This window comes from Corapipo altera, unplaced genomic scaffold (assembly GCF_003945725.1).
Source record: "Corapipo altera isolate COAL_440 unplaced genomic scaffold, ASM394572v1 52b, whole genome shotgun sequence".
NCBI classification, from domain to species: Eukaryota; Metazoa; Chordata; class Aves; order Passeriformes; family Pipridae; genus Corapipo; species Corapipo altera.
In genome coordinates this window covers 5,443,564-5,469,102 of record NW_020884922.1, presented here as the reverse complement: position 1 = coordinate 5,469,102, position 25,539 = coordinate 5,443,564, and the positions used below count along the sequence as shown (strand labels likewise).

The following is a 25,539-nucleotide window of genomic DNA, read 5'->3' as shown; positions in this document are numbered from 1 at the left end:
GCGAAGCAGAACTTGCTGTGAATCGTTGTTATTATTAAGATTACTAGGAATTGACCAGCTCTCTTTTCCACTATACATACTACAAAATATCTTTGTTATGAAGGGAGTTATGAATGTAAAGTAAATCCCATTTACTTTGTTTAGAAAGGGACAATGTGACAATGGAAATGCTACAGAATATGGATATTTCAAAAATGCAAAATAGACTCCTAAAATTTTCAAGATTATGCATATCAGTAAAAATACTTTACAAATGAGCAACTACTTTTTATATTTTAAATACATATATTTTGACCTTAAAATTCATCATATTGCACTTAGTATGAGAAACTAATCTAGTAAAGTTCTTCTTAAGGTATGTTAAAATATGAAGTACATGCATCTCAATATGGAGCATTTTATTCTTTATTTTAAGTTTCCAAGGCATTATATTTCCCTACAATTCAGCTTATTCTGCATTACCTTATAAGCTGGTGATAAATTTAGAATGGAAGGATTGTATTTGTTTTGGTAATGTTGCACTCTCTGTAATGGTAGCACAGAGAAGTTGTTTACAAGGAGCATATACTCTTTTTTTACAACAATAGGGACATGCACCTGAGTTTAAATTTAATTCTATAACTAAATTTGTATTTTGAGCTCCTGAGCTTTGATTCCTTCTCTGAAGTGTATGTCAATTCTTTAATGCTTGTTTTAAAAGAAGAATGAGTAGGAGTGGCTTATCGTGACCATCAGTAGCCAAAGCAGGTCATGAAAATGTTTTAATATCACTGCGATTCATCTTCTTAAAATGTATCTCTAATTTGAGCATAATTTGTAGTCTGAGCTTTGTCCTTTCAGAGTTGTTTAATGTACAATTTATGTAGTGTTCTGTAAATATTGTAAATTTTATCCATGTTGATTTTTTTATGATATTCAAGTAAATGGCAGTATAAATGAGTTTTTAAAGTCTAAATAAAAATGTTTTATTACTAGTCAGCAATGCACTTCTTCTATATCATATTGGTTGCCCTAACCTTGACTGAAACGTTGCTCATAGCTATTACTTTTTTTTTTCAAAATCTGACATACGTGCAAAAATGCTTCTGAAGTATTTCTGAACTGCCATAAGGTGCTACAGCTCCCTGAAAGCTAAGGAGAAAGGAGCTTTGGCTCCTAAATCCTGTAGATAACTTATCTTTTGCCACTCTCTTTCAGAAAACAAACTCAAGATGTTTTAAATTTCTACCTTTGGATTCTTTTATGGCAACGACCTTTTTTCTTAAAGGAGATATTATGATTGGGATTTGTTCTCCTCTCTAGAACCAAAGAATATTGTCCTTCAGTTTGGTAGATTTCCTGGCCATTTACTGAGGAGTGACACAATACTAACTCATGAAGTTATATGATTCTTTCTTGAGCATATTCTGTAACTGGTCTCAAGCATGAAGGCACTTTTACGCACTGTAAGCTAAACTCATGTTTTACTGAAGTGTCAGTCACCTTTTTACTGTCCTGTGAAACTAAATTAAGAGATTGCACACTATCAGTAGGCTTTCCACTGGAGAAGTTATACATCTTGTCCCATAAATCAACATTTCAGAGCCCTGTTTTTGATTCACTTTATTTTGTCCCAACACTGAAGATAATTGAGCAAAGCAGATCTGTCTACTTTCAGCCCAGCTTAGCTTCACTAGGCAAAGTAGTGACTTCTCTTCTGTCCTTTCCCCTGGGAGGTGAAGTCATGGAGCTGTGAATTTACAGCCTCTCCTGTAACAGCCTGTGACTGAAAATAGACTTCTAGAAAGTTAGCTTTTCTAACTCTTGGAGTACTGCGCTTCTTCAGTTCTCACTTTTCAATTTAAAAATCTGTATTTAGCATGTAAGATTATATTTCTTTAGTGTTTTTAATATTAATTTTACCCATTCAAGTCATTACTATGGGCCCTGGTCTGTCTGATGGAATAAGAAATTTATTAGTTTAAAACTTCTCTTGCATTTAGAAGCAGTTAGGACCTCTGTCATGGATTTCAGTGAGGTCATAATGGTTCTTTTAGCTTTTACATACAACTCTTGTGAGAAGTATGGTGTAACATTTTAAGTGTCATCTGTTTAGAAATGTGCTAATCAGACACACCAGCAGATTTCTCTGGACCTTCCTGAGTGCTTTTTAAAGTCCAGTTATGTGAGGATGATACCAGAAGAAGATGTGGAGTCTTCATATGAGGGTGGCCTCTGTTTTGTACCTTTCAAGTGGAAGGATGGAAGCAAATATTTGACTTGGTTATGCATTATCTGTTTTTTCCTCTGAAGAGTTTCTTGAGTCTGAAATCTTAGCTATGTTTATCTCAATTTTTTGGTCTCGTTTCCTCTAGGGTTTTTTGGATGTTGTAAACTTCTAGGCAATCTTTTAAGTGGAATAAAAAGCATACACAAACCACATCACCTAACTGCTGGTATTATACAGAAAATGAAACGACTGGACTCATGAGAAAAGCAATTGGGTCTGTGGCTAGTAAATTGAAGTAATAAAATTGATTTTGATAAGAATCTGCTCCCGATAAAAAAAAACTGTCTTATTCCAGTTTATTATAATTATATCAGTAAGCCAACTATTTAATTTGGAGGGAATTTAAAAGGATTTAGATAGGGATTTTTAAAAGTAGAAAAGATTTTGCTTTTCATCTCCAGAGGTAGGCGTAAGATGCCGAGATCAGAAAGTTTAAAGGGTTGAAAACGGTAGCATTCAGAATAAAGCAGTTCAGGTCACTAAAAAGTATTTCCTTGGGATTTATTATTTACTGTAAAGTATAAAATAATTTTTCAAAATGCTGTTTTTCTTAATTATTGCATGTTATGTCAAACAGTTCTCCTGTAGATTTCATAGTAGGTTATTCATTGTTATCCATTTTATTACTTAAATAATAGAATGCAAAGAATTTTAGTAATCTGCAATATACTTCCTTTAAGACCTATATTTAAGGAAGTTTACATAGATAATGATGTTGATTAACAAAAAGAAATACAAAATTCAACACAGTTGTATTTATTTCCAAACAAAGGTTTCTTAATATCCTAAGGGGAGTATCAGCTTATTTAGGTGTCCAACTAAAAATGTGTACACTTTCTGTATCTCTTCACATTGGTATAATTTACTTTAAGAAACAAAAGAATCTAAAGAATTCATTTATTCTAATTTACTAACCTCAGTCACCATTAAAATAATTCACTAATAGCACTTTTATTTAAAAAAAAAAAATCCCCAGAGCATTTAAACCATGTAAGGAAATGAATATAGGCACCAAAAATAATATACTCTATAAATTTTCTCTGTATTTCTTAACTAGTGTTGTGACAGTTTGTGATTGAAAATAGATAGTTCTAGATAGTTAGCTTTTCTAACTTCTGGATTATTGCTTTTCTTTAGCTTTTTAGGTTATTTAACATTTATAAAAAATGCATACAAGGCTTAAGTGCAGGAGCATCTTCCATAATTTCAAACTGTGCATATGGAGGATGTCAGAAAGGATCAAACTCCTAGTTGCTCTTCAGCAACAGTATGGTGTATTACTGAGTTAAATGATCATTATGATTAGCACCCAGTAATCCCAAGTATCATGATGAATATCACTCTGGTGAAATAATGTTGTAATTTCAGAATTCTTACAGTATTCCTACTATTCTTTCAGCTTTTCTCTCTAAATTTCCCCCAAATCCTAAATTTCATGTTTGGAGTACTTTATCTTCATAGGAAAAAATTGAAAATAAACTGCCTAATCTCCACCCAACCTTTACTCCAGCCAGCCTTCACCTACAAATGTTTCTAAAATATAGTTATCATGACAAGGACTCTTCTGTGACAAAAAAAGAAAATTGGCATAGGAAGTAAAGTAACAAATATAAATAGGGTGGGAATTTTGAAGTATGATCAAGAAACTGAAAGAAGATTGATTAATTCTTTTAATGTTGAAATATGAGATATTCACGTATGTACTCAGTGTTAAATAGTGATATTTCGTGGAGAGTATCCCCAGCATAAGGTGAGGAGACTTTCACCTGCTAAGTTTGTCTGTATCATATCAAAAGGCATCTTGTATTGAAAGTTTTTCCTTTAGTCCCTCTTCCACACACACAAAAAGGCTTTTAACATGTTGCTATCCGACATGCTTTGAAAGCAATAGTTAAGACATTACTTTAAAGAATATCGTGTCACTTGGATGTGAGGGAGGGTCACAAGATCTTCTCTTTTATTTATCTATTCTGCACCTCATCATTGGACTACATGATTATAAAAACCTTGATGTCTTTTCAAAATGCTTCATGTGGTGGGCAAGTGGCAAATGTTTTTTCTGAATATTTAAACAAACAGGATGTTTGACTTAAGTGTTGCATTTGATAAAATACTTGCAATACACCTTGGGTGTAACAAAGCAAGTTAGCAATTAACTCTTGTGGTACATCTCCAGAGCAGCTCATCTAACTGTTTTTGCCTTGCAGTGCATTAATCTGGGGAAGTGATTTTGCAAGGTCATTGTGTGGGCATTGATCTCCTGTTCTTTGGGGACTGGTTCAACCCTTGTGAAAAAGAAATTATTATTTTCAGCAATTTCCTATAAACTGAAGTGTGGACAACAAGCCAAACTTGTTCTTCTTTTAGAACACAAGTTCTAAAAACCCCTTTGAGACAAGTGGTCCAACAGAGTTGGTAGCATGCAGGTTATGTGTGGTCGTGTCTAAATAATGCCAGCAGAGCTTACCTTTGGCAGTGGAAGGCTTCAACGTGATGCTAACATTCCTTTTAACCAAACAAATGTGTACCAGAGTGTATTTGAAATACACTTTTTTTCTTTTCATTCAATCTGCCTAATTTATTGGCCAGTGCCACAAGAAATCCTATTTTAAAAGCCTCATATTTACTCAGTTGCTAAAAAGGAATAATTTTATGTACTTACTCACATGCACACTGTTTAACTGTTGTGGGGTGGCCTGTTTTGGCCTACTGAAGTTAAAATGAATGTTAAACAAATGTTAAAATCTGTTTTATAAAGATTGGCTAAATTTGAAGTGTTGATGGGGAATATTTACCAATAGCTATTTTAGAAGTTTTTATGGTTTGTGCTTTTTTTTTTTCTTTCTAAAAGAATGAAGAATAAATGGATGACATAAATGAGCAAAATTATTGGGATATTGTTGCATGACATGAATAACAAATGCTTCTTGCTGCGACTTCAGATAGCTGAAGACGGGATACAGTTAATGTAGCTTATGTAAATTAGGTGTGCTAGCTGAAGGATTAGATCTACTTAAATTAATAGTAAAGTGATCATTACTGTTCCAAATATAATGGGTTATGCTTTTCAATCTTTGGTACATTTTTCCCTGGTATTTTTTTGTAGGTGTGTGTAGTATATATATGAACATTAATAACTGGTCCATTTTCAGGTTGCCATGTTTTAATATAAAATATGATGTTTCTGAACACTTTACTTCTGAGTTTAATCTATTGTGGGTCATATTTCTTTTAAATTTTCAGAGAAGTATGTTTCATGAAGGCAATAAGTGTTTGGTTTGGTTTGTTGTTTGGTTTTTTGTTTCTTGTTTGTTTGGGGTTTTTTTTGCTATTGGTTATAGCTTTATGTCTTTTAGTCATTTAAGAATGGTTATTTTTTTGTGGATTAATAATAAAAGGGAGTTAAATCTAGAAATATTGAGACTTTTTGTATGGTAGCACATGCATGTGTGTAGACGTGAATATCAGATATACTACGTGAAAGCATCTGCTTAGCTATTTATAGGGTCAGCTCCTGGAAGAAAATGTATCCTGCTTTCTATGATAAATTATAAACTGAAGACAATACATATAATGCATGCATGCTTCCCAAAATTATTTGTTGCATCTCAGTTTCATCACGATTACTTAAACACAAAAATAATTTACATTTTTCCTCCAAAAAAATGTAGTTAACTCAAATATAAGTAAACTAGGGGTTGTATCTACAGTTTTGATTACAAAAAAGATATAATTCAAAGGATGTAAGGGAAAATGTGGTAGACAGTTACAGTTGCCTTTAGTTTCTTCTATAGAGCAGGTAGATTTCAGGATGACAGTATTCCTCATTATAGCACTTCTGGCTTTGCTATTTTATTGCTTTATAAGTCCCTTCATTTTTAGTTTTACCCTAACTTTGCTCTCTTATTGTTTGTTATGATCCTTCTGATTCAGGATGCAGAATAGAAAACTGCGACTCCTGCTTTAGCAGAGACTTTTGTACCAAATGCAAAACTGGCTTTTACTCGCACAGAGGCCGCTGCTTTCGAAGTTGCCCTCCTGGATTTGCAGCCTTGGAAGAGCTTATGGAGTGTGTGGGTGAGTCTTCTAGCACAGCAGTCCTGCTGATGTAGCTCTTTTGATGGCTGGCCAGGTTCAAATATGGCACTGTTTTTAAGGTGGTGCTTAGTATTTCATATCAGGAAGTACTGACTGATGAATTGTGCTTTGATTTCTTTACTACTACTATTACTAAATTTTCCAAACTTTAAAATACTGCATTATTGGAAATGCCACTCTGTTACGCATCAGAAAGTTCTGTCCTTTTAATTGTAGAATCACCTAGTATGAGAATTTATAACTCAGAATTCATAAGATTTCAGGAATTCTGTCAGAACGGACTCTTTCTTTCAAGTGTATTGCTTGCGTTTCATTATGGAGAGGGCCTGGAAATGTGAACTTTTGAGCTTTTCAAATCCATGTGACAGCCAACTAGGAATTATTTACTAGATAGAGAAAAAATAAGTCAATCTCTTTATTTCAGGAGGGTTTTTGTATATTTAGAACTGATGCGACATCTATACACAGAATTTGATAGTTTGATTTTTTTGCTTAGGTTGATGCTAGCAAAAAGATCCTTCCAGATTCTCTAAAAGATTTTAATTTTGTTTCTAATTCTTGCCTGTTAGCAGTAAAAGTTTCAAGTATTGCTTTCTAACAGTATACGACGTAATTAAAAAACAAAAAGAAAAAAGACAAAACCCGAACAAACCAGAAAAATTACTTTTTTCTTTTGCTTTGTCAGAAGGCTGTGAAGTGGGTCAGTGGAGCGAGTGGGGAACTTGCAGCAGAAATAACAAAACATGTGGATTTAAGTGGGGCTTGGAAACAAGAACAAGACAAATTGTGAAGAAGCCAGCGAAAGACACAGTACCGTGCCCAACCATTGCGGAGTCCAGACGGTGTAAAATGGCCATGAGGCATTGTCCAGGAGGTAAGCGTAGTCCACAAAAATCTTTGTGAGCTTTCCTTAAATTAAATCCTATTTCTAACTTGAAAAAAGAGCTATTTCATCCCAGCTAAACAGGAAATTGTCTCTGTTCTGCCAGCCAAGGCTGAAAGGCAGCAATACTACTTCAGTCCTAGTCTGTATAGCAAGACTTCAGGAAAACGCTCAGTGTAGGAGTGACCAGTCCCTCAGGAGACTGTGAAACTGTGCTTCTCCTGGTATGGTACCAAGGCTTTTTCAAAGAGGTGCCTCATGGAAGAACCATAACAGGTGGCAATTTGAGCTTCAGCATGAAAACCATACTGATAGTGGAATAACTGTTCTGCACGTGGCAGGAAAGATGAGAATTGTAAACCTCTCTGCAAGTGGCACACCCACTGCTGGTGTATTGAGTAAATTAAAAGAAGTTAGTTGCACGTGGCATTCTTAGCTGCAACTATTAGCTGGAATATGTTATTTATTTTGAATATTGTAGGTCGGGGCCAAACTATGGTAGATGTGATACAAGCAAAACTGTGATAGATACCAAGATTTTCAGCATGAGACCAGTTTATGGCAATTATCACAAGTAAATAAAATGCATACTCAAATTTCTTTATTATGGTGTTCTAAAACTTAAGTGATGATGCTGATTTGAAAAAGGAAATTGAGTTACAAATTTGTGTTCAGTTTTTTAGACCCCAAAGTGGAGACACATCACTGGTAGGGGGTTTTTGTTATCTTTTTATTTGAAGTGTTTTCAGCTGTGCATCCTGAACACTTAAACAGGTTTCAAAATTTGTAGGAGAGGTGGGTGATCAACAGGTGATAAGGATCCCATTCCTTTTGGAATCATAGGCTTAAAGAAAGATGCAGGCTTGAATGGACTCCAAGAGGTCTCTAGTCCAATCTCCTACTGTGCTAGCTGGGTCAACTGTGAGATCAGACAAATAAAAAAGGAATAAAGGGTTGAAGATCTTGAGAAAAACCATAACCTGATGAATAAAATAAACCAGAAACGGTCTTAGAAAAGGTACATAAATAAGTTTGCTTTGTGTTTTGGGATTGTTTAAGATGTCTGTCTTGGCTTGAACATTCTGTCCACCAGTACGTGTGTATATTATACATAAAGTTTTAGCTTACAGATTAAATCTGTGTGAGCTTCATTTTTGTCTCTAGGACCCTGACACAGTCTGGAAGAGAATATGAAGTTGATTCTCTATTATCCAGGTTAACAGTCTATTATGCACCCTGCCTCCCAGTCCTGGCAAGCAGAAATGTGGGTTTAGTCTTGATAATTTAGTTAGCACACAAATTATTCAAATTGTTTTAAATAATTTGAGAAGTGTGCTTAAGTGAACCCTAGTATTTGTGGATGCTGTAGCATGCTCATATAACTGTGTAAATTTGGAGCCGTTGAATGTTCATACCTTTTTGTGGCAGATTCTCTTAGACGATTTCAAATTCTCTTGTCCAGCAATTCAGGTCACTGCTTGAAGATTTACATCTCAAATTTATCTTTTAAAAGGCACAGTGGCTTTCCTAAGAGTTAGGATATTTATTGCCTAGTCTGTATCAAGATCTTTGATCAAATCTCTGCATTTTTTTTCACTGTGTATCAGGAAAGTTGTTGCTGCAAATACAAATTCAGTGTGAAAGGCTTGTAGTACTCTTTCATGGGCTCTAGTAAATCCTAAAGAGTACAGTCCTGTCCTCCCATGGTGTGGAATCCCCTGCATGTGTTTTCAGAGATAAAAATAAATATGTACAAAACTGCAGGTTTAAACTCTCCACACTGAATGCTGATGCTTAACCACTTCTATACCATCATATAAAGCACTGCCCAGGTGTAAACTCCCTTCTCTCTCCTAAGAAACTTCTGGGAGTGAGTGTGTTAGTGGTGTTTTAAGTGCCTAGGGTATGTCTTCCCCATACCTCATTATCTCTGCAGGTGAGGAAGCGACAGAGATTGCCCTCTATAAAATTCCTTTGTAGTATGTTTTAATTACTATATATACAAGGCTGGTCTGAGATCCCATTCCTTTATCACATTTTAGTTAGCAGGTTGCCCCATTAGACACACAAAATGTTTTGTTGCTTATTTGATCACTGTGACGTGGTGGGAGGCAGAGACACTGGTTACATAGAAGCTCAAATGAAGCAGGTCCTGATTGCTAAGGAAGAGATTCTGTGTCTTGAAAAAGATATGGTATTTTCCTAATGTTAGGAATTTTGTAATTGAACTTTTAAACTGAGGAAATAAGAGAAAAAAATGTAAGGATAGCACTACTGGGAGACTGAAGAACCACGATCCCTGTAAATGTCAGTTGAGAGGCTCTTAATAAATCCTTTCATCCTAATGTTCTCAGTACAGAAATTCACACAAATGCGGAGAATAAGTATTGGATTATAGAGCTAAAATGGTTGTAGATTGTGATGGATTAAACTGAGCATAGGAAGTAAGGATATTTTTGGTAGAATAGGGTCAAATAAAGTGCTTTTGTTACATGCTTTCTACTTTTGTACATTTTACAGTTACTATTTTTGGTCCATATGTTTGCAGTAGGAGGTGAATTAAATTCTGTGTTCCTACTAAGTACTTCAGTTGTTACCCATCTGGCCGTATGGCTGTGGTACAACTCTAGTCGATGATGAATTCTTTATCCCTTTCCCAGTAATTCCCAGTATATCCAGAGATACCTGCTGGAATGCAAGTGAAAGATGATTTCACTTCTTTCCTACTGAAGCCAGCAGCAAAACAACCTGACTGATTTCACATTTGTTAGTGATATTTTCTTATTCTCAGTAGTAATTGATTTAACTGTTATTACGATATGGAAATGTCACATTTGTGTGTCTGTTAATGTTATGTATGTTACCTTGTGGTTTGAGTGTAACATGACTCATACTATGAGAGTTTAGATTTAGAGAAAGGAGATTTGGATCATTCAGACCACCTCCTACCCATACCGGTCCTTCCTGGCAAGGAGTTTTCTTCTCTTTAGCTCAAAAAGAGAGAAAACCAGAATTTTTAAAAAGAGTGATTGTGTTAAGTGATGTGGAAGTCAGCAGGCAGAAACGTTCAATAGACTGATAAATCTTATTGTCTTGATTTTTTCCCATATATTTACTATAAATATTTTATTTTTATCTCCTATTTTTATGTTCCTCATGTTCACCTCAGTAATTGCTCCTCTTTTGTTTGTACATTTGGAGAACCTGTAGGTTGCTCTCATTATTCTTATTAATATTACACAAGCAAGCAAAGCAGCTCTCTATTTCTTTTAGTCTTCCATCAGACTGCACTTCTTCAAGCTGTCTGCTACATGAACATTACTCTATGCCAAACTCTATTACTTTTGCAAACACACAGTACTGGCTCATGTCCAGCCTCTCATCCACCAGCACCGCCAAATCCTTCTAGCTCACCAAAGCCCTCTGTTCCCCAGGCTCAACAAACCCAGTTCGTTCAGTCTCTCTTCACAGAGCAAGCACTCCAGCTCCCACCCATGTTAGTGATGCTATGCCAAACTCTATCAATATCTTTCTTGAACTGTGGGACTAAAAGCTGCATATGGTATTCTAGATCTAGTTTGATGGAGGTTAAATAAAGGGAGATGATCACTTTCTTTAATCTGCTGTCAGGCTGTATTGTCAGGTCAGCAGATTGAAGGAAGTGATCACCGCTGACAGGGCACAAAACTGACTCACATTTAGCTCAAGTTTCATCAGGACCCTTCAGGTTCCTTCCCAACAGAGCTGCTCCCCAGCCAGTCAGTATCCAGCCCATATTTTTTCAGGGAGTACTTCCTTCCCAGGTGCAGGACTTTGGTCTTTGTTGCATTTCCTGAGGTTCCATTCTGCTAAATGAATCTGTTCTTCATAAGAGTGAAATGAAAAAATAAAAAAGGTCAAAATAGATGTAGCACCAGAACTCAATGAATAATCTTTGTCGTCAGGCGGTTGATCACATTCTTTTGAGCTCTTTGATACATCTGCACTGTACCCAGTGCTGAAAAGTTTGTAAGCCAGGACTCTTCTTAGACCTTCATTTATACATTGTACTTGTGGTCTGTCTCAACACACGATACCTACAAACACTGTCTGCCTTTTGAGAGTCAAGGCTAGGGCTTTCCCTAGGTGGGGCTTTCCCTAGGTGGGTCGCAGTAAACATAACCCCTTTTTTGTCTGTCTCCTCTTGGTCATGTTATGTTGCGATAAGAACAGATAGCCTAAGTGGCAGAGGTTGGTCCAGGAACAGCAAGAATTGTTGCCTCCTCCGTGAGGACAGTCAGGTACTTGGCTAGATTGTACCAGTAGGCACCACCCTTGGAAGTTTCCAAGACTTGACTCAACAAACCCTGGACAAACTGGTCTGAATGGTCTTGATCCTATTGAGAACAGGTATTTGGACTGAGGACCTGAATGATTCTGTCTCTGAATGGCAGAATGTGCTGTGGGTTTAGGCTGAAAGAAGAGTGTTCATGCCGTTTTGGCTTCCCAAAATTTCTGATAGCTTCTGCTCTTAATTAGAGAGAAGCTGGAATGACTCGTTCTAGGGAATAGGAACAAAACAAGTCTTTACTGTGGTTGTTATAGTACTGAGATCTCTTTATTTGGCCTATTTTATTTTTGTTGAAATTATATGCAGAGTATGTGTAATGTTTTGAATATAAAGCTAACTGTTTTTTCACGCATTTCTGAAATTAACCTTAATCAGGATGAAAGCTTAGTTTGAAGTGCTGATTTCTTAATTTATGTGTTATTATTTGACCTTGTCATGGTTTGAGATACCCCAAAATCTAATTCCCTAGTCTAAACCCCCTCCTACATCTTAACCTAGTGTAAGATGTGTTTTCCAGACAATCACACGGACTCAAAATGGGGAAAAGGGAATATATTACAATGACTGTACACATAAATAAATACTACAATACATTATATACAATATTAATTATCTCTACCATGATGTAAGTATTTACAATGGATCAAATCTCTTCTCCCCTCCAAATAAAAGTCCAGGAGGGAAGAAGGACAGATCCCTTCTAACTCTCAGGGCAGCAGCTTCTTCAGAGTAGCAGTCTGTCTCTCTCTCATGCATGCAGCTGTTGCTGGATCTCTGCCAGCACACACGAGGGGATATCCAAGCCCTTGGCCACTCGTCTTCCAAGCGAGGGTCTTCTCTTCCATGGACTGTGTAGCAGGGACAAGCTCGCATCACCATGTCATACCACAGAGCTCAGGGGTCTTCGTGGCAGTCCCTTTCCTCAGGGGATTCAAATTCCCCTTTGCAGAGCTTCTGTGCCCTGCTTCAAGATGGCTGCGAGCTTCTTTGTAGCTTGCAGCAAGGGAGGGCCTCAAGGTCAACCTCCACACACCATCCTGGCTGAGCTCTCAGGACAACCGAGCTTCTTAGCTCCTATACTTCATCTAAGACTTCTAATCAGTAAGAGTCCACCACCCTGACTTAAGAGGGGTCTCAAAGAAGTCTGGGGTCTTTTGGTTCAGTTCTTACCCCAACTCTCTCTGTAGAGCTAGTTCTGCTCTCATCTGCTGCTTTTGGCTCTCTCTTGGCTCTCTGTCTCCTCCCAGGAGTTCTCTCTGTGTGCTGCATGTCTCTGTTGCTTTGTCTTATCTCTTCTGGCTCTGTGCCACCGTTTCTCCGGTCAGTGCTGATCTGTTGCTACTCCTGCTGCTGCCCACGGTGGAGAGAAAACTCCCAGCCTTCATAGCTACAGACATAGTCCAGCTTAACACTGTTTCTGAGTTTCTATGACCCCAGCTGGGGGCTGGGGGGCCGTGGCCCCCCAGAGGGGCTCTTGCCCCTTCAGCTCATGGCTTCAGAATATGGCTACTTCTTCTTCAACCCCTAACTACAACTCTTCTCTTCCGTTTGGTTGTGATATGTTTATATTTTGCAGAAGCACTCATTGGACAAAACTTCAAAACTTCTACGGCCACCACCCCCTGGGATTTTACCACTTTCAACTGCAGGGGGAAAACCTGGTTCAAACTACTACAGACCTATTCACTTAATTGTCTTTGGCTGAATGCTGCACACTTCTAAATTCAAAATCATGCATGGGATCTAAAAGATCTATAGCACAATGTGTGCCTCTATTTTGAGTTAATGCACTATGGCAATCTAAGAAAACACTGAAAGACCAGCAGAAGAACTGTAGGGATGAAGCTATAGAACTGTATTTTAGAGTTGCTATGACTTTTTAAGCCTTAAAGAAAAGTCCAGTCTAATTTGTGGGCATTTTTAATAAACTGAGGATTTCATTCTGTTGTTAGTTACGTCATGACATAAATGTATGTGTCAAGTTAGAGATAAATTAAAATGATCCTACTTAGAAAAGATTATAAGTTGATGCATGATCTGAAGAGGGATGGTAGCAAACACAAAGCATTGTGGCTTTGGGGAAGATGCCAAGATTTACATACAGGACTTACTGCTTTAGTTAGTATTTCATGAATCTTGAAGACATTGGAATATTATTTACCACTGTATTACTAAAATTTAGGGTGTACAAGACTTTCCAGTATTTTATATAAGACTGTAGTAGATAGACTTTACAACAATATGCTGTCATTGCCTACTGCAGGTCTCTGTTAAGTTTGCAGTAGCTTTTTTTGTGCTCACCAGACAGGTAGAAACTGCATTAAGTGTAGCTCCACTGAATACTTGGCTTTGCCAGAATACTGGGATCACCAAGCCGGCTTGCCTCCTTGGTGCACTTTGTGCATGCCAACTACGCTCTGGCCAAGAAGGCTTGACCTTAGCATCCCTGAAAATATAACCCATAATTTTCAGTTACAAAGCATGAATCAAAGCTTTTGAAGGAAAGAAGGAAAACCCACTTCAGCATCAGTTTGCAAGAAGTAACTCCACCAAAAACACTAGGTGCACAGTGAAGGTTGAAAAAGCAATAGTAATGAAAAAAGATTTTTGTGAGTATTTTAGTTGTTGGCCATTCTGCACATTTCGTGAAGGAGCTAGTAAGTGGGAGCAAGAAAGGACAAGATAATAGTCCAGTGTAGTTTGGAGGCTTTCCAGGAAACAAGAACTGTTTTATAGTGTGGCTTAACCCTCAGAGCCTGGCATGCTTGTTAGTACATTTGTTCAGGAAACAGGCTTTTGTCGGCTGCAGATTCTGCTTGTCTGGATTGTCAACATCTGCTTCGTACAGAGAATGTTGTGCTGTGAGTATTAAAATGTGGGTCTTTCTCTATTCTTTAGCTGATCACATTCAGAAGGGTCTGCAGCATTTGAAAACTAATTGTAAAGGAAATCTAGAGCCTGAAGAAAATGAAACACATAATACTGCTCATTTCAGTGAAAGAGCCTGCAAATAGACTACATATTTTAATTAAGGCACATAGGCAAGAGCTACAGTTATATCATCAATACTCAGTAAGTTTGTACCAGCTTCTAAAAAGACTGCAAATGTTCCCGATTCTGTTTGGTAATAATAAAAACAGTGAAAATCTAATCATAAGTAGTTTCAGGTTGAAAAGGACCACAGAAGGTTATCTAGTTCAGTCTCCTGCTCAAAAATCTTGAGAAAATCAGGATTAGCTTTTACTCTGACAATTCTCAGACATTAAATATTTTCCCTTTCTTTTCATAGTTCTATTCCTCTTCATATGCTTATTTCTGAGACAATAATTTTCAAATTCTAGGAAAAAATGATGTTGTTTTCATTTGTTTCAAAGTGGAAAATATAGAAATGTACAGGAAATTTGTACTTATGTTTTCATGACATTTGCATTCATTGACAGTTAGACGTGCGTGCATGCACGTACCTGTATTGGAGCACTTCTATACCTGATGCCTCTTAGATTGCAAATAGAAGTGTACCTCTCACCTGTTAGCATACTACAAAATAACTCAAATCAAGAAACTCTGATTTTTCTGCATTAAAATATATTTTCTATAATCTTTTTCTTAGAAACAAAGAACCTAGACTAATATTTCCTTTGCATATTTCTTTTCTTTTTTTGAGCTAAGAGAGCAAATAACTCTCTTACATGTGCATTTGATTAATATTCATTAAAATGAGATCAAGTGTAAACTTAGTGGGATTTTAAAAAAGAGCTGTTATTTTTCTGTTATGTTTTTGGGAGCAATCCATTCCATAGTTATTTTCCAAAGGGAAAATGCAATCCAATTAGGCTCATATTTGAAAAATAGTTAGAAATAGTTTTTGTAAGCCATGTAAGCTTGAACATTGGTTCGAGGAGCAGTTATGTTTAATTCTGAAACCAACTGCTGTCGATCAAGGACCAACATGCAGATGTTGGACATGCAGATGTGTCTCCTCTTTGATGTTGCTAGATTACATTACCTTACATTGCTTGATGATCGAGGTGGCTCTTAAAGCTCTGTGAACAAGATATGGCTGTTGACTCATCCTCCTCCTTTTTCTATGTGTTTGAAATCAGGTCAGTTAAAATAAGTGACTAAGCAGTTAAATGCTCTGAAAAAATATCAACGCTAACTGAAAATAACCCTTCTGAGATTTTGGTAATTTAGGTAACCCAGCGTTTGGGTTTGTATTTTCCTTGAAAATGGTACAGTTGATTTTGCATGGGAATTGAGGCAGCTTTTTATTAAGTCACAGTGCTCCTACAAAACTTTTTTACTGTTTTTGTCTGGATAAATGTAACTATGTGTTACAACTAAAATTATTAATATTTGTGGGTTTGTGTGTATATGGTGAAATAATACATTACTTATATTTAAACCTGTAACTTAGCTTGGATAAATATAAATAGCCTAAATTTCCTTGGAGTGCTCTTGTAATGAAGTGTGGTTTTGGTTTGCTTTTTTAACTAATGGCTCACATTTTTAAAGCTTTTAAGACACTTCATTCTCTTTGACTGAAGCAGAATTTAAAAATGCATAAACTAGAAATAAAATCTGTCTAAAGTGACCTTTAGAGGGTACCTTTCATGGCATTAGCAAAACACTTTTGTGGAAAAGCATCGTTGTCATCTGATTACTGTTTCAGTTTTCCTTCTTTAATACTGCCCAAAACGTATCTTGTAATGGACTGTGTATACATGAGTGCATGGTTTTACCTCTATGTACCCTGTCAGGACAATTCAGCCTCTGGAAATTTATGTATTGTTTTATCGTATTGACAGGATACATTTTAAACTTATTTTCAAAGGTTTATGATGGAATTACTGGCAGTACAGAAGAGCCAACTCAAGTGTATTTTTTCCTTCCTTTTGAATATAAATTGTTCTTCAGTCCTCCTTTTCAATTAAAGTAATAGGAACTGTTTTCTTGGGAAGTCTTTTCCATAGCTTTTCCAAATCATTAAAAGGTTGTATGCACAATTTATTTATTGCCATTATTATATCTTAGACTAGATAAGTACTTTCAACATGTGTGTTTCCTTAAGTACACCATATTTCAGAAGTAGCATGAGTATTGTGTGATGCAGTGTCTCCTATGGGAGTTATCTGTTTTTAATGAATAACTGAGTGTACCAGAGTGTAAATCCTCGTAAATGATCAGAGTATGAGTTAGAACAGTCCCATGGCAGTTATACAATTCAAGGCTGTTTAAAAATACTGAAGGAGAGCCAGCTGCTAATCCACATGGAAATACAAATACTGAAAAGAGCTGTAGCTGATCCAAGTGCACAGATTGAATTTGTCCATAAAAGGTACTTGACAAATTTTATTGTACGTGCCCTTATGAAGTAAGTCCTGTTGGTTCTTTGTCTTTTGCTCCTTTTGAAACTACAATCCACTTGTAGGAGGAAAAACCATATAAATGCTCACTTCTGATTCTTGACAAAACAGCTATTTTTGTACGCTATAGTGTCAGCACTTTCAGTCACAGCAGAGAAAACAGCAAACACTCACCTGCCTAAGATTATATTTTCTTCCCTTAGGATCAGTCAGTAAGGCACAGTTCTGTGCATATCCTCTCCCAAACCACAAGCCTGAGTATGGCAAGTCTGGAGAGCCATCTGCTTCAGATGTGACATGACTAGAGAGCAATCAGCCTCCCTAATTTTTTTAAGGATTCAGTAGGGCTTTCCTTGCACAGAAGTCTCTTCTTAAGTAATGAACCTATTAGGCTTTGCAGAAATTATTTGGTTTTGCAACATTGATACAAGGGCCACAGCCTGACTGTTCCAGGATCTTCCCTGGCACAGGGATGAGACTGGCAGGTCTGTATTTCCGAAGATTCTCCTTTCTACACTTTTTCAGTATGGACACAATATTTCCATTTTCCCAGTCACCTGGTACTTCATCTGACTGCCATGGTTGCTTAAGAGCGTGGAGAGGGACTTGGCAACTTGGCAACTACATCAACCAGTTCCCTCAGGGCTCTGAGGTGCATCTCATCAGGTCTCATAGGCTTATGTATATTCAGGTTCCTCAGGTGGTCACAAACCTGATCTTCTCTTGTGGTGGGATGGACTTTGCTCACCCAAATTGAGTCCATTCACTCAAGTGGTGTGAGAAGAGAGGTTGCCAGTGAAGACTGAAGCAAAAAAGTTGTTGAATACTTAGCCTTCTCCTCATCTGTTGTTACCAATTTTGTCAGTTTTGCTCATCAGGGAAATACACTTTCTTTGACCTTCATTTTCTGACTGACATACCTGTAGAATCTGTTCTTGCTACTTTTTACATCCTTTGCCAAGTTCAGCTCCAGCTGCACCTTACCCTTACTGACCCCCTCTTTACATAACCAGACAGAGTCCCTATATTCTTCCCAGGATACTTGGCCCTGCTGCCATTGCCTGCGTGTTCCCTTCTTGCCCTTTAGTTTGACCAGTGGGTCTTGAGTCAGCCATGCCGGTCCTTGCCTTCCTTTCCTGATTTCTTACACCTGCTCCTCTACTCTATGGAAGGCATCCCTGAAGTTCTACCAGCTCTGTTGTACTCTCTTGTCCCTGAAGGCAGTTTCCCAGGGGGTCCTATTGACTAGTTTCTTGACCAGCTGGAATTTTGCTTTCCTAAAATTCAGGGTCCCAACTTTACTCTTTGCCTGACTGATATCCCTCAGGACTACGAACTCCATCAGTGCATGATCACTGCAGCCCAGGCTGACTCCAGTCCTGATGTCACTGATTAGCTCACTTGCTTTGGTGTAAGTAACCACAGTGACACTCCTTGTACAGTACCAATGTAAATTAAATTATCTCAGTATACTTCACCCTTCCACTTGCAGTAGGCTAACAGTGTAGATGCAGCTGATTAGAGCTGCTTGGCTGTTGAGGTAAGAACTCATTACACTGCTTTAACTTGTTTGTGATGGCCCGTCTGTACCCTTAATAATAGCTTTCTTATTCTAGAGAATAATTTTGAATGCTCTGTGGCAATCTAAGGTCGCCTAAGACAGGAGCCTCATGGATTCAGGCTGAATTCAGCAGTAGTTGTTTACTCCTATCCTACAACCAGAGGGGGCAAGTGAAGAGGGTAAAGAATACAGGAAAGAGGAGGAGAGAAGAAAGAATCTGAGAAGGCTTCTTCCTGTTCTTTGGCTCTTTAGACAGGAAAAAATCACATAGGGACATGTGGGTTCTAATTAATAGCTTTGTTAGCCAACAGTAGAAGGTAAAGCCTATCCACATGTGCTGGTTCACTGACATTCCAATGCATTTTAAAATCAGACGCACAAGGTGCAATTCTACAGTGATGCGTAGTTCAGAGCTCCCAAGCTGATGCTGCATAAGGTAGCTCAAGAAACAGGAAGTTTAAAAATGAGCATAGTGCTGTGCAGAAGTTAATGACCTCTGCTGAGAGACAGCATTTATTGGATCTGCCATGGTGCTGTGCAGATATAATGTTTTCAGATCATGAGGTACTGTGTTTAGACTGAAGAACTGTGATTTGCTATATGGATGCATAGCTCAAGAGCGCTAACTTGAGGGACTCATTCCCTTTTAGGGTTTATTCCTGTCTAATTATTACAGAAGGGCTCACAGTAACTCTGTAATGGGATATTGCTCAATTCATAAATGCAGCAGCTTCCAGTACTCTGCTGAAAGCCAGATTTAATTTAATTACCTTGAACCAGACGGCTACAGGAGTGAAGGGGGAGTGCCAAGAGAGAATATGTGAAGGAACAGTCTCCCCAGCTGCTCTCACTTGATTGCGTGGCCGCCAGTGTCAGAGCTAGGCTAGAGTCAACTGCACTGATTTTTTAGGTTGTGCTGTGAAAGTCCTTCATAGAGAGCTTCTAGATACGTCTGCATCTTTACCTCTCATGAGCAGCGCAGAAGAAGGGGAATGGTAGAAAAGAGCTGCTGCTTTTTTAAATTCGTTTATTGTTGCTTGGTGTGGCCTTTTTTTTTATTTTCTATCTTTTTAGAGCTTTCTGAGATATATTGAGATCATTTTATTTCTGATTGGAAAGTTTGGACACCACTGATTCCTGTAGTACATTTTGCTTTGCACCTCAGAGGTGAATGTGAAGAACTTCCTTTTGAACACTTTGAATTCCAGGTTCATTCTGAAGAACTACAAAACTTATTGCAGATAATGTTCGGTAAAGGAGTGGGATTGTGAGCAAAGGAAAAGAGTAATAGAAAGCAGGAACTGCTCATGATGAACAGGGCATCCCCATTATGCATTTGTTTTACATGGTATTGTACCCATTAAAATGGATAGACATAAATAATTTTCTGGGCACAGTCTTAGGAATGAATTAGCCTAAAATGAGTAGTAACATGTAAATAGCAATGCAATATCATGGGGGTATCTCAGTACTGTACCTCTGTCAGCATAACATTCTGCACCAAATGATCAAGCATAGAGGCAGTATTAATCATGATGGACAAAATACTGCACCATATGTTTGGTTTCTGAAGGGGCTCTTTTATGCCTTTATGCAGAAAGTCCTCTCTCTTAAACACATTTATTTTATGTATATAAACTAACATAGTCCAGATTTTTAAACTAGCACTTCAGATTTTGAATGGGCCCCAAAAGTATAATCTAAAGTGTTCTCCGATGAATTACTATTTTACATCATCTTTGCCATTTAATGTGAGAGTTTGTCAGTTTGTGTATCTGTATACAGTGTGAATCAAGTAGAAGGCTATTGGAGTTCAAATGAGGGCTGAGTTTATACAGCCTTACACAGCACCTTCAAGTTTGACAATTTAACCTTATGTTGTACACATCAATTTACTGTGTAGAAATATTACACAGTAGCAAATGTTTAGATCATCTTTTAAGACTGTCCTTGTAGAACTTGATTAGCTTGGCTGTTCATATATTTGTCCGTTTTAAGCCTTTTAACTCAAATTATAATTTGTTGGTTTCCTATGAGCATTCCTTGGCATTCTTAGCTGATCATATGCATAAGTGTGATGATTTCCGTGAAGCTGGTACCAGGTGGGAGGTATCTCGTTGCAAAGAGCAGCAGCAGAAGGACACCAAAGCAGGTACTTTACAGCGTGTCAGAGTTATTAAAAACTTCAAGAAGTTCAAACAAGGGGCATGACTTGCAACTCAAACATAGGTGCTTGTAATATCATGTAAGGAGCACAGGTGTTTCCAATGACAGTAATATCCCACGTTAGCACCACAGCATGTTAGAGTGAACTCCTGACAAAAATGGCACCCAGCTGTTAAATTATTCTACTTCTCCATCAGATACAAATGCAGACATCTTGAATGAGCTGCCAACTGTACTTATACAAAAAGTTAAGCAGAGTAGAAAGAGTACTGTAAAAACTGTCAACTTTTTTTTCTTAATTCATTGCTTAATATGGCACAAGGAGACCTTAGCTGTTGACTAGAGGCAAGCAGTTTTGATCAGATCTAGCATAGCTGCCCTGAAGCTAGATTGCAGCTATCTTTAATACTGTAGTATCTTCAATACCGACAAAGCTGCTACATTTATCTGCTACTTGACATGACAAATGCCTAAAGGGTTTCTAAAAAAAAAAAAGGTAGTTATAAACTACCAAAAAGATGATTAAATTCTGGCTTTTTATTTTTGCTCTGAATTTATAGACCAGATGATTTTGTTACCTCCTCATTTACCATCTGTTCCTTATAACATCTAAACTAAAAGAAACAACATCTGTGAGGCCTTGCAAAACAAAAACACCATTTGGTCAAATATAGAGGATAGTTTTAAGCATTGCAAAAGGTTGTGCAGGAGAGATGTACTAAAAATCATTTTGCAACTCTGCCATATAGCACTAGGAGTGATATATGAGTAGGACTATTTGAGTGTATTTACAACAGGAAAGAAGAGATTGTATTTGATAACTGATGGGTGAAGAAATTTCTGGGCCATAAAAACTCCACAGCTAAAAAAATACCTGAGCAAGACCTGTGTCAGGCTTCAAATCACTGCTCTGATTAGGCAACTGGAATAGCTGGTGGAAGGTTTCTGGCTAAGAGAATATACTGTGGCAGAATAAAGGGAGATGAGTCTTGAAGCAAAAGGAAGTTAGTTTTAAGATCATTACAGACCATGTCAGTGTGATAATACAAAATACTGACATTCTGATGTAATGATCAGAATCAGTTTTTCATAGTCATTGTGGGTGATTCTATATATCTCCTGTGCAGGATATATGAATTGATGCTATCAGCTGTAGTTTGCAGCACTCGGCACATGATTTTTTCTCCCACCAGACTTTCCTAATCGTCTCTGCAACCCAATGCCAACTTGAGCGTAGGCTGCAATAATACCTCTTTTGAGAGCAGGGGAAGCCAGTGGATCATGAGCCCTACACATATAAATGGAAAAATCCTGGGAGATAAGGTTCATTTTTTTCCTTGCAGCTGTGGCAAGGAAAAAGAGAAGAGGATTTATCATTTCTGCAGAACTCAGAAGTAGAGATGACTCAAAAAACAGCAAAGTGTTTTGTAAGAACGTTTATAACATGCTGAGTGCTTCTTTCAACTGGGCTTTTTATAATTAAATAAGTAATTGTTCTTAAAATTTCAAGCTTGAAAAAAGGAGTTGATTCATACATCTTTTCCAGAATCATGTTTTTTTGGGTGGAGTATGTTGTGAAATAATAATATATTACTTTTTTCTTAGTTTTCTTCTAAACATCTGAATTATTTTTTTCAGGGAGATAAAAGAAATTCCATTTCTTTAGAAAGGAACATTCTCTCGTTTTTATTACAGTGTCCTGGGTTTAGAGTATCTCGAACTGTGACTCAAGCTTATAAAGCATTCGCCTCCAAGTTTTTTGGGGGAGATAGTTATCTGGAATAGGTCAGTGGTGTTTTACAGATCAGTTCCTATTAGTCTCTCAGAGCATTGAGGAGTGTGAACTTTTTGACGGTTATTGCCAAAAGTCAGAAATTTCATCAAAGCTAGCAAAGTTTCATTGCTTGGTTGGTTTAAACAAGAAGCAAATCTGTCTGTTTTGTAATCATTAGTTCCATGAAGTAATGGGATCTCAGAACTTAAAGTGAATGTAAAATAGGAACCAGCATATAACTCACTTCATTGTGCAATTTTAGGACCACTCTAATTCAGTGAAGGTTGTCCTAGAAGAAATTATATAAAAAAAAAAAGAGAGGAATACTTTCCCCAACCAATTGTAGGTATAAAATAGGGGTGTAAATAGTGTTGCTGGAGTTGGAGTTATAACTGCCTGCATCAGTGTGTGCACTTTGCAAAGCTGGGAGCAACATGTTTCAAAACAACCACTTAAAAATGATTATTCTTTTTTAGACAGTTGTCTAAGTCAGCATCTCTGTATCATCTTTCAGGGCTATTAAAGAAGGGTGTGGATCAATTGATAGGGGTGTATTTTATTTTTCTCTGTGAACCAAAATTTCATCTAGTTGTACGATTAACTGTGTAAACTCTCTAGAACTGGTAGAGACTTCATGTCAGCTCACTAGCAGTTGAATTGATTTATTTACCTTTTGTACTTACACTAATTTTTCTAATGGTCTTTTTCTAAGACAAAAACAAGAGTACAGGGGAAAACTTTCTTAGTGAGAACAATGTGATGTGCAAACTTTTGTCTTCTCCCTCAATCAAAAATGACTGATTTTGTAAAGACACTTTTTCAGGGAGTGAAATACTGATACTGTCAGTGTGGCCATGCTTCAGCTGTCAAAGAAAAGGTACAAATGCCCTGAAATCTGTAAGAGTATTCATTCACTGTGGACACTTTAAGAAAGCTCAGATAGTTCCTTCAACAGAATTCTTTGAACTGTGAAAGTTACCATGTATCACTTGCAGGAATTGTTATAAAAAGGCTTTACCTTATCACTTCCTAAAAGAATTAAGAGGATAAAGTAGTAATAAAGACATCAATGGTAGTTCCCTGTATTGCGTTCTGGTGCAATTTTTGTCACCAGTTTCGTAATTTCTTAAGCTCAGCTGCTGGAACCACCGCATAATAACACTCTTAATGTTTAGCTGTTTTCCTAGTCTTTGTAGCTGCAGGCATTAGTTGGAAAACGTGGTCACTTTGAATGTTTCAACACCATAGATTGAATGAAAAGCACTGGAATTTAATTATTGCATTAAAATCTAGTGGTTTTAAATTTTATTTGCAGCTGGCTCATGATTTTTGTCTCAACGTGGTTGTCAAACCTTTAACTGACATGCGACTCCGAAGAGAAAATATTTAAAGGTTCTGGTTTAGAGTTTTCAGTGTTTGCTAAAACACTCTGCCTCATTTGGCATATAATTTGCGAAGAAGGGAGTATCTTGTAGGACTACAGATTTGGTTTTCATGGTATTTATGTAAAACTTAGCAGCAAAAAAATCGAGTGTTAGTAGTGAAGACACACTTCAATGCAATGACCTAGCATACTAATTTGAGAATATTAGAAATTCATATTTCCTATTAGGTTCTGAAAAATGAGCTAATGCAATGTATTGTGACCAAGCAAAATAATAGCTGGTAATTTACTTCCTTGGTTTCTGTCAGCAGTTTTGTTTTTCTTGAATAGGTATAATTGTGTGTCCAAAAAGAGATTGCACTAAACCCAGTTTTGATATAGTCAGGCTTTCCAAATCCTTTATTAAGGACAGCAATTTCCTGCTACAGATAAAAATACCTCAGTCTTCAGTTATATTTGCATTCAGCTGGTAAAAAGTAGCTTTCTTTTAAAAATGTGTTACTTGTGGTCTTCAAAGCTGAGTTGATTGAAGCTATCCTATTACATTAGCGTTCATGCTAATATGGTGTTCAGCTGAGCCAAAGTTAAAAGTAAAAAAGCTCATTTAAAGGGCCATTGAAGGCTGGTGACGTCCCCATGATACCACAGCTCTGAGATTTTGAAAGCAAGCACTTTCTGATTAACAGCCCCGAGCTGTCGCAAGGCGGAAGTGTGGGAGGTTTCAAGCCTGACCCATTCTACAGAAAATGAAGTGATATTAGTTAGTGCCGTTAGCCATATGACTCAGTAGTAACTCAGAGAAACATTATTTACACTTGGCAGAAGTTAATGCTAAACAAGCTCCATAGTCTCATTTTTGCTAGCAAACACATTTTCCCATTAAAAAGGAGCTAAAATGTACTTATGGTGATCTTACACTTTTGAAGATAAGTGCAAGAGATACTTTGTCTAGTTTGGAAGTTTTGGTGTGTTTTTCTGCCAAATTTATAAAAATAATGATAATAATAATCAGATCTAGATCTTCCTTGCTTGAGGCTTCATACAGTGTTTATTACAGTCTAGCTTTATTTTGATGGAAAAATACCAGGAAATTGAGTATCTGTGTATATAATGTTAAAATTTAGAAACGTTTTTGTCTGAGTTGCTGTGGTTCAACAGACAATGTTTGTTATTCTGCTTTGATTTTTATACCTCTCAACACATTTGGAAACAGATTTTGTGTGTGCTTAATTTTTTCTGATTAAGTCTGATATCTCTTATGTTTTTCATTTATACCTAAAGCTTACTGTGGTATCCCCGAAAGTGTTGAAGAGATTGGGACAATAGTTGTCTCTTTGTATATGATATAAACACTAACATATATGCATACAGGCATAGAACGACATGTTTGTATGCTTCCAAGCTTGCTGGTATTTCCTAAATCCATAAGATACTTGCAGCTAGAATAATTTTTATCTTTCGCTGTTGGTGTTTCTTTTAATACACAACTGCTGTTGTTCAGGCTTTCAAAAATTTGTTCCATAACATTTTTGTTATTATCATGCCCTGCGGAGTGCTGAGCACTTTTGAACATTGGCTACTGAAGAGTATTCTTTCAGAAGGATGAGTGTGTTCTAAGAGAATCCTCCAGCTTTTTTCCGAATGCCTCACTGACTTCTGACTTTAAAACTGACTGTTTTAAATCCCTCAGAGGTTTGTCAAATGCCTG

The 25,539-nt window shown here is 37.1% G+C and overlaps 1 protein-coding gene across 3 annotated transcripts in view; it reads left to right on the top strand.

Moving 5' to 3' along the window:
• The window catches only part of RSPO2 (R-spondin 2), a 103,800-nt gene that overhangs the window by 57,158 nt on the left and 21,103 nt on the right, over window positions 1-25,539 (top strand). For 2 of the 3 annotated variants that reach the window (XM_027657199.1, XM_027657198.1), the window contains 2 exons: window positions 6,203-6,346; window positions 7,053-7,241. In XM_027657199.1, coding sequence (XP_027513000.1) covers window positions 6,203-6,346; window positions 7,053-7,241 — 333 coding nt within the window. The remainder of the gene's footprint in view (window positions 1-6,202; window positions 6,347-7,052; window positions 7,242-25,539) is intronic. The other variant, XM_027657200.1, reaches the window with a different exon arrangement.